We start from the raw sequence: 18,357 nt of genomic DNA, 5'->3' as shown, positions 1-18,357 counted from the left end.
ATTCTTAATAGGATTATAATACCAATTCGTTGTGGTATAACCACCATAGACCAACGCAAGGGTTTGAATAGTGCAGTTACCATTCATTGCGTATTAATAAATAACACCATGTTCAGTGGCATTTTTCATTTCTTAAACTGAGAGACTCCAAAAAACAAAGCAATGATCCTTGAAGAGAAAAATGTGCTCTTTCTAATGATATCAGAATTAATATATTTTAGGGGTACCCTTTTTGAGAAATTTGACCTAAAAATAGGTAAATTTTTTTTTTTTTTTAAGTTTTTCATCATATATGGGTGTGAATATTTCCACAAATACATATGCTTTGACCGTGATATTGCAGCAATGCAAAGTCATGTAGATGTTTGGTGTACAGGGCAAAGCACCAGTTACCATTGGTTTTTGGTCTTGAGTTATATATGGGCAAAGTTTGGCATAAATTTTATGCAACGCGTTTTTCAAGCTACTTTGACACAAAATTGCGGCCGAAATATTGTTTTGTCATAGCCGGTAATAACTTTATCGTGTTTAGCAGCAAAAGTTGAGCTAGTATGCCAAATTTCAGTATCATAGCCAGTATAGAACTCTAATGGCTATGTGCCAAAGTTTGCAAAATCCTCTTAGCTGAAGCCGCAGGCTTGGTGGAACCTCCAGTGAAAGGTCAACAGTGCCCAATGTATTTGAGATCTGGCCCTAAAAATTTACAGAACCTCTTTTCAAACATACATGTACATCCTTATAAATTTTCAGCAAAATCGGAGAAGGTCGAGTGGGGACCACTGGTCCACTTGACATGGAATGACCCAGGTGCAATTTATACAGGTAATGAGGGCTTCTTAAAAAAAACTAATATGTTTGTAAGAGCCAGAATTCTTGAAGGTTGGTAGATGATCAAATGCTTACTTCATGCAATACAGTGCAATTTAATTATTTAAAAAAAAGAATCATACAATGTGATTTTCTGGATTTTATTTTTCGTCTCTCACAGTTGAAGGGTACCCATAATAAAAATTACAGACTTCGCCATTCCTTATAGATGGGAAAATTTGCAAAAATTGACAGTATATCAAATACTTATTTTCTTACTGTATATTTAATTGGTCGGGAAGTTCTTCCCTTCCATGATGTATCTATACTTCATATGTTGTGAAGAGGGTAATAGCCTGTTTACACAGGCAGACCAAAGTAACACAATGAGCCCTGAGTGTTCTGTGATATATCACTCAATGGGCACAGACTACGACAGCTCTCGGCAGGAAGACTCCTGTTTACACAGAGCAATGCATGGTCGAGAAAGATGATCTTTTTGCCTGAGCGGCGGCTCGTTTTTTACACTGCAAAGTAATCGTTTAAATCAAGCTCTACAATCAGCGGTGGCTTCATAATAAAACTCCAGCAATAACTATGGGAACTCAATCACTGGCAAGCTGATACTCTGTACATCATTCATCAATATGAAGGATGTTATGGATGGTGTGGCGGACCCACTGTGCTATGTTCGGAGGAGAGCCTGGAGGGGCGTGACTGGGTACCTCACCATGTCCGATCTCAGGTGCACAGCAGCTGACGACACCACGATCCAAGAAGGGACGAGGGAGGCGAGACCAGGCGCTACACCAGGGATGACCTCGGGTGGATGTCAGCTCACCCCCAAGGGACAGGAATGGCCAAGAATGGTACATTTGGCAAGTACTGCCTGGCACAGCTGATAGATAGGAAGGCAGGTGCTGGTGGGCATGGCTGGTATACAGGCATGCAGGTATTCTGGAAGAAATGACTGTTACACAGGTAGGCACGGTAGATGTGATATACAGAGTAGGTATACTAGGATACAAGAACTGGGGACTCGAAGAGCTAGTAAGCATATAAGAATAAACCAAAACGTTGCTCAGGCACCTCCCATCAGGGGGAATAGGGCTAAGCAACAGCACATGTGAAAAAGATTTGGGAACAATAATAGATCATAAACTGAACATGAGTCAACAGTGTGATGCTGCAGCAAAAAAGGCAAATGCAATTCTTGGATGTATTAACAGAAGCATACAGTCTAGATCACGCAAGTCATTATTGCCCTCTATTCCTCTTTGGTCAGACCTCATCTGGAATAACGTGTCCAGTTTTGGGCACCACATTTAAAAAAAATAGACATCAACAAACTGGAGCAAGTTCAGAGAAAAGCGACCGGAATGGTGACCAGTCTGCAAACCATGTCCTATGAGGAATGGTTACATGATTTGGGAATGTTTAGTTGCAAAAAAGAAGACTGAGAGGAGACTTAATAGGTGTCTTCAAATATCTCAAGGGCTGTCACATTGTAGAAGGATCATCTTTATTCTCATTTGCACAAGGAAAGACTAGAAGTAATGAAACTGGGATGAAACTGAATGGGAGGAGACACAGATTAGATATTAGAAAAAACTCTTTGCCAGTTAGGGTGATCAATGAGTGGAACAGGCTGCCACGAGAGGTGGTGAGTTCTCCTTCCATGGACGTTTTCTAAGGTGGAAGTGCCTTAAATAATAAGTGTCTCCCAGCTATTGGATGAGGACACTTTAGGATAGTAAACACTGGCCCTTTAAGAGGGCGGGAGTGCGTGCGTGCCCTAAGCACAGTGCACGGGAATCGGCGAGTAGTGCGCAGACCCCAGGCAGTAGCAGCAGGAGATGGAGCAGGAAGTCCGGCGGTGATTGAGTCGGCGTCTCTGCCATGGGAGGGAGGCAGAGTGAAGGATCCCGGTGTTACAAAGGAGAAGTCAAACAATATATTAAATGCATGAGGTCCAATAAAAGTACAAAACTATTATATAATACACAGGCAATACTAGAGAAAAACGTCAACATGGCAGAAAGAAAGCAAATACACAAATTTACAAGGAAGGTCAATCAGACCCAATAATATGGCAATCAGGGCTGTGAGGTTGGTAAGCCAAACCTCCGACTGACATTTTCCTGACACCCTCACTATTAAGCATGTACATAAAATGCAGCACAGAATCATCTCAACTAAAAGCAGAGATCCTTAGATCAGTAACAGAACAGACATTTATAGGACACTAGATGGTGGCCCGATTCTAACGCATCGGGTATTCTAGAATATGTATGTACAGTGGGGCAAAAAAGTATTTAGTCAGTCAGCAATAGTGCAAGTTCCACCACTTAAAAAGATGAGAGGCGTCTGTAATTTACATCATAGGTAGACCTCAACTATAGGAGCCAAACTGAGAAAAAAAAAATCCAGAAAATCACATTGTCTGTTTTTTTAACATTTTATTTGCATATTATGGGGGAAAATAAGTATTTGGTCAGAAACAAAATTTCATCTCAATACTTTGTAATATATCCTTTGTTGGCAATCACAGAGGTCAAACGTTTTCTGTAAGTCTTCACAAGGTTGCCACACACTGTTGTTGGTATGTTGGCCCATTCCTCCATGCAGATCTCCTCGAGAGCAGTGATGTTTTTGGCTTTTCGCTTGGCAACACGGACTTTCAACTCCCTCCAAAGGTTTTCTATAGGGTTGAGATCTGGAGACTGGCTAGGCCACTCCAGGACCTCGAAATGCTTCTTACGAAGCCACTCCTTCGTTGCCCTTGTGGTGTGCTTTGGATCATTGTCATGTTGAAAGACACAGCCACGTTTCATCTTCAATGCCCTTGCTGATGGAAGGAGGTTTGCACTCAAAATCTCACGATACATGGCCCCATTCATTCTTTCATGTACCCGGATCAGTCGTCCTGGCCCCTTTGCAGAGAAACAGCCCCAAAGCATGATGTTTCCACCACCATGCTTTACAGTAGGTATGGTGTTTGATGGATGCAACTCAGTATCCTTTTTCCTCCAAACACGACAAGTTGTGTTTCTACCAAACAGTTCCAGTTTGGTTTCATCAGACCATAGGACATTCTCCCAAAACTCCTCTGGATCATCCAAATGCTCTCTAGCAAACTTCAGACGGGCCCGGACATGTACTGGCTTAAGCAGTGGGACACGTCTGGCACTGCAGGATCTGAGTCCATGGTGACGTAGTGTGTTACTTATGGTAGGCCTTGTTACATTGGTCCCAGCTCTCTGCAGTTCATTCACTAGGACCCCCCGCGTGGTTCTGGGATTTTTGCTCACCGTTCTTGTGATCATTCTGACCCCACGGGGTGGGATTTTGCGTGGAGCCCCAGATCGAGGGAGATTATCAGTGGTCTTGTATGTCTTCCATTTTCTAATTATTGCTCCCACTGTTGATTTTGTCACTCCAAGCTGGTTGGCTATTGCAGATTCAGTCTTCCCAGCCTGGTGCAGGGCTACAATTTTGTTTCTGGTGTCCTTTGACAGCTGTTTGGTCTTCACCATAGTGGAGTTTGGAGTCAGACTGTTTGAGGGTGTGCACAGATGTCTTTTTATACTGATAACAAGTTTAAACAGGTGCCATTACTACAGGTAATGAGTGGAGGAAAGAGGAGACTCTTAAAGAAGAAGTTACAGGTCTGTGAGAGCCAGAAATCTTGATTGTTTGTTACTGACCAAATACTTATTTTCCACCATAATATGCAAATAAAATGTTAAAAAAACAGACAATGTGATTTTCTGGATTTTTTTTTCTCAGTTTGTCTCCCATAGTTGAGGTCTACCTATGATGTAAATTACAGACGCCTCTCATCTTTTTAAGTGGTGGAACTTGCACTATTGCTGACTGACTAAATACTTTTTTGCCCCACTGTATGTATGTATGTATGTATGTATGTATGTATGTATGTATGTATGTATATATATATATATATATATATATAGCAGCCACAGAGTATATAGCACAGGCCACGTAGTAAATAAGAGCCATGTAGTATATAGCAGACAAATACAACGTGGCCTGTGCTATATACTTTGTGGCTGCTATATACATACATATTGTAGAATACCCGATGCGTTAATACAGGCCACGCAGTATATAACAGTGACCACACAGTATATAACAGTGGCCACGCAGTATATAACACAGCCCAAACAGTATATTATAACACAGCCCACGCACTATATATCACAGCCCACGTACTATATAACACAGCCCACGCAGTATATAGCAGCCACGCAGTATATAACACAGGCAAAGTAGTATATAACACAGCCCAAGCAGTATACAACACTGGTCACGTAATATAAAGCACAGCCCACGCAGTATATAACACAGCTCACGTACTATATAACAGCCCACGCAGTATGTAGCAGCCACGTAGTATATAACAGGTGACGTAGTATATAACACAGACCACGCAGTATATAACACTGGCCACGTAATATATAGCACAGCCCACGCAGTATATAACACAGCCCACATAGTATCTAACACTGGCCAGGTAGTATATCACAACCACGCGGTATATAACACAGCCCATGTAGTATATAGCAGTGTGGGCACCATATCCCTGTTAAAAAAAATAATTAAAATAAAAAATAGTTATATACTCACCCTTCAGCATCCAACGAAGCTGTGCTGATGCGCGCGAGGCTGCCGCCATCTTCCGTTCCCAGGATGCATTGCAAAATTACCCATATGACTTAGCGGTCTCGCGAGACTGCTAAGTCTTCTGGGTAATTTCTCAATGCATCTCTGGAAACGGAAGATGGCGTCAGCCGCGCGCGGCTCGGCGGACTATGGAAGGCGAGAATAGCAGGTTTTTTGTTTTTTTATTATTTTTAACATTACATCTTTTTACTATTGATGCTGCATAGGCAGTATCAATAGTAAAAAGTTTGGGACACACAGTGTTAATAGCAGCGTTATCGGAGTGTGTTACCCGTGGCATAACGTGGTCCGTTAACGCTGGCATTAACCCTGTGTGTGAGCGCTGAGTGGAGGGGAGTATGGAGCGGGCGCCGGGCACTGACTGGACGGACTAATTCTCGGTCGGGCTGTGGCCGTCACTGATTGGTCGCGGCAGCCAAGACAGGCAGCTGGCGAGACCAATCAGCGACGCGGGATTTCCGGGAGACAGACAGACAGACAGACGGAAGTACCCCTTAGACAATAATATAGTAGATTTCAGAACTTTCCAAAATTCTTATTAAAACATTGACAGCACATCCTGCACTGAACCAAATTTATTATATATTTTAAGAGTTGGAGTCGATCCATTTTATACTGACTCCAACTCCACCAAAATAGACATTGACTGAGGGCAATACATATTAAGAAGGCAACTTACATACATGTAATGGTTTGTGCCACAAGGTTGAAACTGCGCAGAAAACCTGCAATTGTTCTGAACACCACTTACCACCGTATAATGATTTTTTTTTTTGGCTACATGGGTTGTACAAGACAATACCGCAATAAGTTGTTGTCACTATGGCGGTTACTAGGCAAATTTCATAACACAGAAAATTCCTTTAATTACTAGGTTTGCAGGATGACATCTATGACATTCGTTAGATGGGCTCAAAACTTTTGGAACATTGAAAGGAGAAGGACAGAACAGCAGCGTTACCTCTGAAATGCAAATAGTATCTCAGCATCCCAGAAATTATAAGACAGGGTTTATTTTTTTTTGCTTTAGCCACAGGGTAGCAGATGCTACCTCCTGAATTAAGTATGCAAGTAAAAGTGAGAAGACAAAATATTAAATTAACATTTACAGGCAGGGAGCAAATTAACTCAACATTTATGCAGCTCTTGGAGAAATGGAGGCTCCAGGCAAAGCCATAAGCTCAGGAAGCTACAATGGATTAATAAAGAGAGATACAGACCCAGTAAAGAGTCTATTGTGTAGCAGCCTCACATTAACTCCTTACCAACTACACTATTGGATTTTCGAATTAAAGTCGTTATGGGCAATTCTTCTCAAGTGATGACTGAAACCCAACTGAAAAAGTGCTAAAAGAAAAAAAAAGAAACCTAAAAAGAATGGGCATATGCACTGCAATGTCAAAATGATCGTTTGGCCACTGGAGCCGTTTCTGCTTGTGTGCAGTGGATAGAGGTGGTCGACAGGATGGCTTACGCACAGCTGCAAACCTCTGAAGGACCCTGCATCTTGTTGTTCTGGGGACGTTGGAGGCACCAGCAGCTTCAAAAACTTGTCTGCTGCTATGACAAGGCATTTAGGCATTTTGCAGCTGCTCTTTTAACCTTACGCAATTGCCTGTTGGAAAGAGTCCTCAATTTTTCCTTATCAGAACACACACGTGTGCTCTGGGAATCAGCTACATACTTCTGGATTGTGCGATGATCACGATGAAGTGTCTTGGCAATGTTGAATGTAGTCATGCCTTGACCTAAATACTCCACAATTTGTTGCTTCTCTGCAGCCGACACATCCTTTTTCTTTCCCATTTTGTCCAAAAATGTAGGCTGCGTAAAAATGTGGAACCGCCTTCTTAGGCCGGTTTCACACGTCAGTGTCTCCGGTACGTGAGGTGACAGTTTCCTCACGTACCGGAGCCACTGACACACGTAGACACATTGAAATCAATGCATCTGTGCAGATGTCATTGATTTTTTGCGGACCGTGTCTCCGTGTGCCAAACATGTCAGTGTTCGTGGGAGCGCACGGATTACACGGACCCATTAAAGTCAATGGGTCCGTGTAAAACACGTACCGCACACGGACGTTGTCCATGTGCAGTCCGTGTGCCGTGCAGGAGACAGCGCTACAGTAAGCGCTGTCCCCCACACATGGTGCTGAAGCCCCATTCATATCTTCCTTGCAGCAGCGTTTGCTGTAGAGAAGATATGAATATTCCTTTTTTTTTTTTTTGTTTCTCGTGTTTAACATAAAGATCCATGTCCCCACCCCCCTCCCACCCCCTGTGCGCCCGCCCGCTGTTATTAAAATACTCACCCGGCTCCCTCGCTGGCGCTGCTTCCTGTCCTGGCCGCATCTTCTACTGTATGAGCGGTCACGTGGGGCCGCTGATTATAGTCATGAATATGCCGCACGTGTGCCACACTGATGTGCCACAGAAACACACGGGCACGGATAATTCTGGTACCGGAATTATCTGGATGTGTGGGACTGCCCTCAAGTAGTCTTGCCTTTATTTGGACACACCTGCCAAACTAATTTGCACAGGTATCTGCAATTGCTTTCAGTGATATAAAGAGCCCTGACACACATCACCATCAATGAGTTTAAGGGTATGTGCACACGTTCAGGTTGTTTCGTGATAAAAATGCATTAGAAAACGCATACATTATGCATCCTATCATTTAGAATGCATTCTGCAATTTTTGTGCACGATGCATTTTTTTTCCTCAAAAAAACACATTGCGGTAAAAAAAAAACAGCAGCATGTTCATTAATTTTGCGGATTTTCAGCGTTTTTCCCGCTATTCTATGCATTTGGAAAAAACGCATCAAAACCGCATAAAAAACGCACAAAAAAGGCATCAAAACCGCGAAAAAAACGTGAAAAAAACACATGCGGATTTCTGGCAGAAATGTCAGGTTTTTGTCAGGAAAATTTCTGCCAGAAATCCTGACGTGTGCACATACCCTAAATGACAAAAAAAATTCTAACCTTATCACTCCTAAACTCTTTGTGCATAATAATTTGGAACACAGTGTAATGGTGACACTGCGGTCAGGAGGAGGGACACGCTCGTATATAATGGTGACACTGCGGTCAGGAGGCGGGGGGGCACGGTCATACAGAATAGTAACACTACGGTCAGGAGGCGGGGGGGCATGGTCATATATAAGGCTATGTGCACACGTTGCAGATTTGCAGTTTAGCGTTTTTTGCGCTATAAAAACACTATAAAACCGCAAATAATCTGCATACATTAAGCATCCTATCATTTTTAATGAAATCCACAACTTCTGTGCACATGATGTGCGTTTTTCCGCATGAAAAACGCATTGCAGAAAAATAATGAACCTGCTCATTAATTTTGCGGGGTTTTTTTGCGGTTTTCCCACTGTCTAATGCATTGGGAAATGTCCGGAAAAAAATGCGCAAAAACCGTGCAAAAAATGCATGCGGATATCTGGCAGAAATGTCCGGATTTTCACAGGAATTTTCTGCATGAATTCCTGAACGTGTGCACATAGCCTAATAGTAACACTGCGCTCAGGAGGAGGGGGAACACTGTCGTATGTAATGATTTCATACAATGGCAGCCGGATATAGATCTACACAAACCCAGTGTTATGTGTCCACAGATCACCTTTATAATAAACTCACAAATAGTCATATACTGCACGACAGGGTATCCAGCATGTATTACTGCATCACTCATGTATTACCTACGGCGTACTCGCCGGTACTGTCCATACATATTATCCATATTTGTAGGGCACTTTATGCACAAACCAGACAGATTTCCAGTAAAAAGCCCCATACTAGGAAACATGACCTGTAATAGCTCCCCCTACATCTGACGGATCATGACAATATTAGCTTCCTGACGTGAGCGCTACATATAGAAGGCAATGAGTATGGCGCCATCACACCTATATTCCCAGTGAGGCACTATATCGGGTTTATGTGATATAGCAGTGACAGGCATGTAGGATAGCGGTGACAGGTATGCGCCATATAGCAGTGACAGGCATGTAGGATAGCGGTGACAGGTATGCGCCATATAGCAGTGACAGGCATGTAGGATAGCGGTGACAAGTATGCGCCATATAGCAGAGACAGGCATGTAGGATAGCGGTGACAGGTATGCGCCATATAGCAGAGACAGGCATGTAGGATAGCGGTGACAGGTATGCGCCATATAGCAGAGACAGGCATGTAGGATAGCGGTGACAGGTATGCGCCATATAGCAGAGACAGGCATGTAGGATAGCGGTGACAGGTATGCGCCATATAGCAGTGACAGGCATGTAGGATAGCGGTGACAGGTATGCGCCATATAGCAGAGACAGGCATGTAGGATAGCGGTGACAGGTATGCGCCATATAGCAGAGACAGGCATGTAGGATAGCGGTGACAGGTATGCGCCATATAGCAGTGACAGGCATGTAGGATAGCGGTGACAAATATGCGCCATATAGCAGAGACAGGCATGTAGGATAGCGGTGACAGGTATGCGCCATATAGCAGAGACAGGCATGTAGGATAGCGGTGACAAGTATGCGCCATATAGCAGAGACAGGCATGTAGGATAGCGGTGACAGGTATGCGCCATATAGCAGAGACAGGCATGTAGGATAGCGGTGACAGGTATGCGCCATATAGCAGAGACAGGCATGTAGGATAGCGGTGACAAGTATGCGCCATATAGCAGAGACAGGCATGTAGGATAGCGGTGACAGGTATGCGCCATATAGCAGAGACAGGCATGTAGGATAGCGGTGACAGGTATGCGCCATATAGCAGAGACAGGCATGTAGGATAGCGGTGACAAGTATGCGCCATATAGCAGTGACAGGCATGTAGGATAGCGGTGACAGGTATGCGCCATATAGCAGAGACAGGCATGTAGGATAGCGGTGACAGGTATGCGCCATATAGCAGAGACAGGCATGTTGGATAGCGGTGACAAGTATGTGCCATATAGCAGAGACAGGCATGTAGGATAGCGGTGACAAGTATGTGCCATATAGCAGTGACAGGCATGTAGGATAGCGGTGACAAGTATGCGCCATATAGTAGTGACAGGTATGTAGGATAGCGGTCACAGGTATGCGCCATATAGCAGTGACAGGCATGTAGGATAGAGGTGACAGGTATGGGCCATATAGCAGTGACAGGCATGTAGGATAGCGGTGACAGGTATGCGCCATATAGCAGAGACAGGCATGTAGGATAGCGGTGACAGGTATGGGCCATATAGCAGTGACAGGCATGTAGGATAGCGGTGACAGGTATGCGCCATATAGCAGTGACAGGCATGTAGGATAGCGGTGACAGGTATGGGCCATATAGCAGTGACAGGCATGTAGGATAGCGGTGACAAGTATGCGCCATATAGTAGTGACAGGTACGTAGGATAGCGGTCACAGGTATGCGCCATATAGCAGTGACAGGCATGTAGGATAGAGGTGACAGGTATGGGCCATATGGCAGTGACAGGCATGTAGGATAGCGGTGACAGGTATGCGCCATATAGCAGTGACAGGCATGTAGGATAGCGGTGACAGGTATGGGCCATATAGCAGTGACAGGCATGTAGGATAGCGGTGACAGGTATGCGCCATATAGCAGTGACAGGCATGTAGATAGCGGTGACAGGTATGGGCCATATAGCAGTGACAGGCATGTAGGATAGCGGTGACAGGTATGCGCCATATAGCAGTGACAGGCATGTAGGATTGCGGTGACAGGTATGGGCCATATAGCAGTGACAGGCATGTAGGATAGCGGTGACAGGTATGTGCTATATAGCAGTGACAGGCATGTAGGATAACAGTGACAGGTATGTAGGATAGCGGTGACAGGGATGCGCCATATAGCAGTGACAGGCATGTAGGATAGCGGTGACAGGGGATGCGCCATATAGCAGTGACAGGTATGTAGATAGCGGTGACAAGTATGCGCCATATAGCAGTGACAGGTATGTAGGATAGCGGTCACAGGTATGCGCCATATAGCAGTGACAGGCATGTAGGATAGAGGTGACAGGTATGGGCCATATAGCAGTGACAGGCATGTAGGATAGCGGTGACAGGTATGCGCCATATAGCAGTGACAGGCATGTAGGATAGCGGTGACAGGTATGGGCCATATAGCAGTGACAGGCATGTAGGATAGCGGTGACAGGTATGCGCCATATAGCAGTGACAGGCATGTAGGATAGCGGTGACAGGTATGGGCCATATAGCAGTGACAGGCATGTAGGATAGCGGTGACAGGTATGCGCCATATAGCAGTGACAGGCATGTAGGATTGCGGTGACAGGTATGGGCCATATAGCAGTGACAGGCATGTAGGATAGCGGTGACAGGTATGTGCTATATAGCAGTGACAGGCATGTAGGATAACAGTGACAGGTATGTAGGATAGCGGTGACAGGGATGCGCCATATAGCAGTGACAGGCATGTAGGATAGCGGTGACAGGGGATGCGCCATATAGCAGTGACAGGTATGTAGATAGCGGTGACAAGTATGCGCTATATAGCAGTGACAGGTATGTAGGATAGCAGTGACAGGTATGCGCCACATAGCAGTGACAGGTATGTAGATAGCGGTGACAGGTATGCGCCATATAGCAGTGACAGGTATGTAGATAGCGGTCACAGGTATACGCCATATAGCAGTGACAGGCATGTAGATAGCGGTGACAGGTATGCGCCATATAGCAGAGACAGGCATGTAGGATAGCGGTCACAGGTATGCGCCATATAGCAGTGACAGGCATGTAGATAGCGGTGACAGGTATGCGCCATATAGCAGTGACAGGCATGTAGATAGCGGTGACAGGTATGCGCCATATAGCAGTGACAGGCATGTAGATAGCGGTGACAGGTATGCGCCATATAGCAGTGACAGGTATGTAGATAGCGGTGACAGGTATGCGCCATATAGCAGTAACAGGCATGTAGATAGCGGTGACAGGTATGCGCCATATAGCAGTGACAGGCATGTAGATAGCGGTGACAGGTATGCGCCATATAGCAGTGACAGGTATGTAGATAGCGGTGACAAGTATGCGCTATATAGCAGTGACAGGTATGTAGGATAGCAGTGACAGGTATGCGCCATATAGCAGTGGCAGGTATGTAGATAGCGGTGACAGGTATGCGCCATATAGCAGTGACAGGTATGTAGATAGCGGTCACAGGTATACGCCATATAGCAGTGACAGGTATGTAGATAGCGGTGACAGGTATGCACTATATAGCAGTGACAGGCATGTAGGATAGCGGTGACAGGTATGTGCCATATAGCAGTTACAGGCATGTAGGATAGCAGTGACAGGTATGCGCCATATAGCAGTGACAGGCATGTAGATAGCGGTGACAGGTATGCGCTATATAGCAGTAACAGGCATGTAGGATAGCGGTGACAGGTATGCGCCATATAGCAGTGACAGGCATGTAGATAACGGTGACAAGTATGCGCCATATAGCAGTGACAGGCATGTAGGAAAGCGGTGACAGGTAAGCGCCATATAGCAGTGACAGGCATGTAGATAGCGGTGACAAGTATGCGCCATATAGCAGTGACAGGCATGTAGGATAGCGGTGACAGGTATGCGCCATATAGCAGTGACAGGCATGTAGATAGCGGTGACAAGTATGCGCCATATAGCAGTGACAGGCATGTAGGAAAGCGGTAACAGGTAAGCGCCATATAGCAGTGACAGGCATGTAGATAGCGGTGACAAGTATGCGCCATATAGCAGTGACAGGCATGTAGGAAAGCGGTGACAGGTAGGCGCCATATAGCAGTGACAGGCATGTAGATAGCGGTGACAAGTATGCGCCATATAGCAGTGACAGGCATGTAGATAGCGGTGACAGGTATGCGCCATATAGCAGTGACAGGCATGTAGATAGCGGTGACAGGTATGCGCCATATAGCAGTGACAGGTATGTAGATAGCGGTGACAAGTATGCGCCATATAGCAGTGACAGGTATGTAGGATAGCGGTGACAAGTATGTGCCATATAGCAGTTACAGGCATGTAGGATAGCAGTGACAGGTATGCGCCATATAGCAGTGACAGGTATGTAGATAGCGGTGACAGGTATGCGCTATATAGCAGTGACAGGCATGTAGGATAGCGGTGACAGGTATGCGCCATATAGCAGTGACAGGCATGTAGATAGCGGTGACAAGTATGCGCCATATAGCAGTGACAGGCATGTAGGAAAGCGGTGACAGGTAGGCGCCATATAGCAGTGACAGGCATGTAGGAAAGCGGTGACAGGTAAGCGCCATATAGCAGTGACAGGCATGTAGATAGCGGTGACAAGTATGCGCCATATAGCAGTGACAGGCATGTAGGATAGCGGTGACAGGTATGCGCCATATAGCAGTGACAGGCATGTAGATAGCGGTGACAAGTATGCGCCATATAGCAGTGACAGGCATGTAGGAAAGCGGTGACAGGTAAGCGCCATATAGCAGTGACAGGCATGTAGATAGCGGTGACAAGTATGCGCCATATAGCAGTGACAGGCATGTAGGAAAGCGGTGACAGGTAGGCGCCATATAGCAGTGACAGGCATGTAGATAGCGGTGACAAGTATGCGCCATATAGCAGTGACAGGTATGTAAAATAGCGGTGACAAGTATGCACCATATAGCAGTGACAGGCATGTAGGATAGCGGTGACAGGTATGCGCCATATAGCAGTGACAGGCATGTAAAATAGCGGTGACAAGTATGCACCATATAGCAGTGACAGGCATGTAGGATAGCGGTGACAGGTATGCGCCATATAGCAGTGACAGGCATGTAGGATAGCGGTGACAGGTATGCGCCATATAGCAGTGACAGGCATGTAGGATAGCGGTGACAGGTATGCGCCATATAGCAGTGACAGGCATGTAGATAGCGGTGACAAGTATGCGCCATATAGCAGTGACAGGCATGTAGGATAGCGGTGACAAGTATGCGCCATATAGCAGTGACAGGCATGTAGATAGCGGTGACAGGTATGCGCCATATAGCAGTGACAGGCATGTAGATAGCGGTGACAAGTATGCGCCATATAGCAGTGACAGGCATGTAGGAAAGCGGTGACAGGTATGCGCCATATAGCAGTGACAGGCATGTAGATAGCGGTGACAGGTATGCGCCATATAGCAGTGACAGGCATGTAGGATAGCGGTGACAGGTATGTGCCATATAGCAGTGACAGGCATGTAGGATAGCGGTGACAAGTATGCGCCATATAGCAGTGACAGGCATGTAGGAAAGCGGTGACAGATAGGCGCCATATAGCAGTGACAGGCATGTAGGAAAGCGGTGACAGGTAAGCGCCATATAGCAGTGACAGGCATGTAGATAGTGGTGACAAGTATGCGCCATATAGCAGTGACAGGCATGTAGGATAGCGGTGACAGGTATGCGCCATATAGCAGTGACAGGCATGTAGATAGCGGTGACAAGTATGCGCCATATAGCAGTGACAGGCATGTAGGAAAGCGGTGACAGGTAAGCGCCATATAGCAGTGACAGGCATGTAGATAGCGGTGACAAGTATGCGCCATATAGCAGTGACAGGCATGTAGGAAAGCGGTGACAGGTAAGCGCCATATAGCAGTGACAGGCATGTAGATAGCGGTGACAAGTATGCGCCATATAGCAGTGACAGGTATGTAAAATAACGGTGACAAGTATGCGCCATATAGCAGTGACAGGTATGTAGATAGCGGTGACAGGTATGCGCCATATAGCAGTGACAGGCATGTAGATAGCGGTGACAGGTATGCGCCATATAGCAGTGACAGGCATGTAGATAGCGGTGACAGGTAGGCGCCATATAGTGGCAACAGGAATGTACAATAACACAGTGACACATGTATGATAGTGGTGACAGGTATGTAAAATAGCGGTAACATGTATGCACAATATAGCAGTTACATGCATGTACGATATTGATTACAGGTATGCGCTATTTAGCGGTGACAGGCATGTACAATAGCGGTGACACATATGTATGATAGTGGTGACAGGTATGTAAAATATGCAACAGCGGTGACAAGTATGCGCCATATAGCAGTGACAGGCATGTACGATAGCGGTGACAGTATGCACCATGTAGCGGTGACAGGTACGCGCCATACATCGGTGACACCACTCACCCCGGCACATACAGCATAGAGCGGTACAGTTCGGGTCGGTGACTTTGGACGTGGCCCCGGTACACTACGCTGACATACGACCACGCAGCGCACAGACGCTGGCCACAATGTCAGGTAACCAGTGGCGCCTCCTCACTGCGCGGTACCCAATATGGCCCAATCACATGGTCCCATCTTCCGCCACACTGGTGCCTCAGAGGCGGGGTCAGTGGAGCCGGGGCCGCACTATGAATGGGGCCAGGACACGTGACCGCACACTAACAGCACAAAGCCCCGAGACCTTGGTGCAGGCACCTACCAGGCGGGCAGCCTCGGCCCAGGTGCGGTCCTTCTTCTTCCTCTTGTCTTTCATGTTGGCATCTCATTGATGGTTCTTATGACGGGGGGGATCCACTGAGCGGAGGAGACAATGGCGTGGCGGCGGCGCGGCTCAGCTGACAGCTCTGGGACGCTCCCGTTCCCCCTCACAACAATACACAGTGACGTCAAGACGAATGGCGACCCGGTGCTCTCGCGAGGGCAGCAGCTGCGGCGGCGGCGGTGGCCAAAACTCGCGAGTTCTCAGTCCGCAGCGCTGCCTGGAATTCCAGAGAGCGGGGCCGGGGTTTCCCTGTGCAGGTCTCCTCCCCATCCTCCTGCGTGCAGGCGGCCGGGACTCTGACCAGCGCCCCCTCCCGGCCACACACGCTGATGCCGCCGCTCGCACTGCTCTGTATGAAGGGAAGTCCTGGTATCAGTGTCACCGGCCTTAAAGGGAGAGTCCTGGCATTATCATAGTGTCACCAGCCTTAAAGGGAGAGTCTTGGCATTATCGTAGTGTCACTGGCCTTAAAGGGAGTGTCCTGGCATTATTATAGTGTCACTGGCCTTAAAGGGAGTGTCCTGGTATCAGTGTCACCAGACTTAAAGGGAGAGTCCTGGCATTATCATAGTGTCACCGGCCTTAAAGGGAGTGTCCTGGCATTATCATAGTGTCACCGGCCTTAAAGGGAGTGTCCTGGCATTATCATAGTGTCACCGGCCTTAAAGGGAGTGTCCTGGCATTATCATAGTGTCACTGGCCTTAAAGGGAGAGTCCTGGCATTATCATAGTGTCACCGGCCTTAAAGGGAGTGTCCTGGCATTATCATAGTGTCACCGGCCTTAAAGGGAGTGTCCTGGCATTATCATAGTGTCACTGGCCTTAAAGGGAGAGTCCTGGCATTATCATAGTGTCACCGGCCTTAAAGGGAGAGTCCTGGCATTATCGTAGTGTCACCGGCCTTAAAGGGAGAGTCCTGGCATTATCATAGTGTCACCGGCCTTAAAGGGAGTGTCCTGGCATTATCATAGTGTCACCGGCCTTAAAGGGAGTGTCCTGGCATTATCATAGTGTCACTGGCCTTAAAGGGAGAGTCCTGGCATTATCATAGTGTCACCGGCCTTAAAGGGAGAGTCCTGGCATTATCGTAGTGTCACCGGCCTTAAAGGGAGAGTCCTGGCATTATCATAGTGTCACCGGCCTTAAAGGGAGAGTCCTGGCATTATCATAGTGTCACCAGCCTTAAAGGGAGAGTCCTGGCATTATCATAGTGTCACTGGCCTTAAAGGGAGTGTCCTGGCATTATCATAGTGTCACTGGCCTTAAAGGGAGAGTCCTGGCATTATCGTAGTGTCACTGGCCTTAAAGGGAGTGTCCTGGCATTATTATAGTGTCACCAGCCTTAAAGGGAGAGTCCTGGCATTATCATAGTGTCACCGGCCTTAAAGGGAGAGTCCTGGCATTATCATAGTGTCACCAGCCTTAAAGGGAGAGTCCTGGCATTATCGTAGTGTCACTGGCCTTAAAGGGAGAGTCCTGGCATTATTATAGTGTCACCAGCCTTAAAGGGAGAGTCCTGGCATTATTATAGTGTCACCAGCCTTAAAGGGAGAGTCCTGGCATTATCATAGTGTCACCAGCCTTAAAGGGAGTGTCCTGGCATTATTATAGTGTCACCAGCCTTAAAGGGAGAGTCCTGGCATTATCATAGTGTCACTGGCCTTAAAGGGAGTGTCCTGGCATTATTATAGTGTCACCAGCCTTAAAGGGAGTGTCCTGGCATTATCATAGTGTCACTGGCCTTAAAGGGAGAGTCCTGGCATTATTATAGTGTCACCGGCCTTAAAGGGAGAGTCCTGGCATTATCGTAGTGTCACTGGCCTTAAAGGGAGAGTCCTGGCATTATTGTAGTGTCACCGGCCTTAAAGGGAGAGTCCTGGCATTATTATAGTGTCACCAGCCTTAAAGGGAGAGTCCTGGCATTATCGTAGTGTCACTGGCCTTAAAGGGAGAGTCCTGGCATTATTGTAGTGTCACTGGCCTTAAAGGGAGTGTCCTGGCATTATCGTAGTGTCACCAGCCTTAAAGGGAGAGTCCTGGCATTATTGTAGTGTCACCGGCCTTAAAGGGAGAGTCCTGGCATTATTGTAGTGTCACTGGCCTTAAAGGGAGAGTCCTGGCATTATTATAGTGTCACCAGCCTTAAAGGGAGAGTCCTGGCATTATTGTAGTGTCACCGGCCTTAAAGGGAGAGTCCTGGCATTATTGTAGTGTCACCGGCCTTAAAGGGAGAGTCCTGGCATTATTGTAGTGTCACCAGCCTTAAAGGGAGAGTCCTGGCATTATTATGGTGTCACCAGCCTT

At 46.6% G+C, this 18,357-nt stretch overlaps 1 protein-coding gene across 1 annotated transcript in view; it reads right to left on the bottom strand.

The window, feature by feature from the left end:
* The window catches only part of ASXL3 (ASXL transcriptional regulator 3), a 186,867-nt gene extending 170,668 nt beyond the window's left edge, over positions 1-16,199 (bottom strand). The window contains exon 1 of the mRNA XM_069731268.1: positions 15,991-16,199. Coding sequence (XP_069587369.1) covers positions 15,991-16,044 — 54 coding nt within the window. The 5' untranslated portion in view covers positions 16,045-16,199. The remainder of the gene's footprint in view (positions 1-15,990) is intronic.
* Between the last annotated feature and the right edge of the window lie 2,158 nt (positions 16,200-18,357).

The sequence above is a fragment of the Ranitomeya imitator genome, chromosome 6, assembly GCF_032444005.1.
Source record: "Ranitomeya imitator isolate aRanImi1 chromosome 6, aRanImi1.pri, whole genome shotgun sequence".
NCBI lineage: Eukaryota > Metazoa > Chordata > Amphibia > Anura > Dendrobatidae > Ranitomeya > Ranitomeya imitator.
Note: the sequence above shows the minus strand (reverse complement) of the source record. Positions and strands in the feature narration are given on the sequence as shown.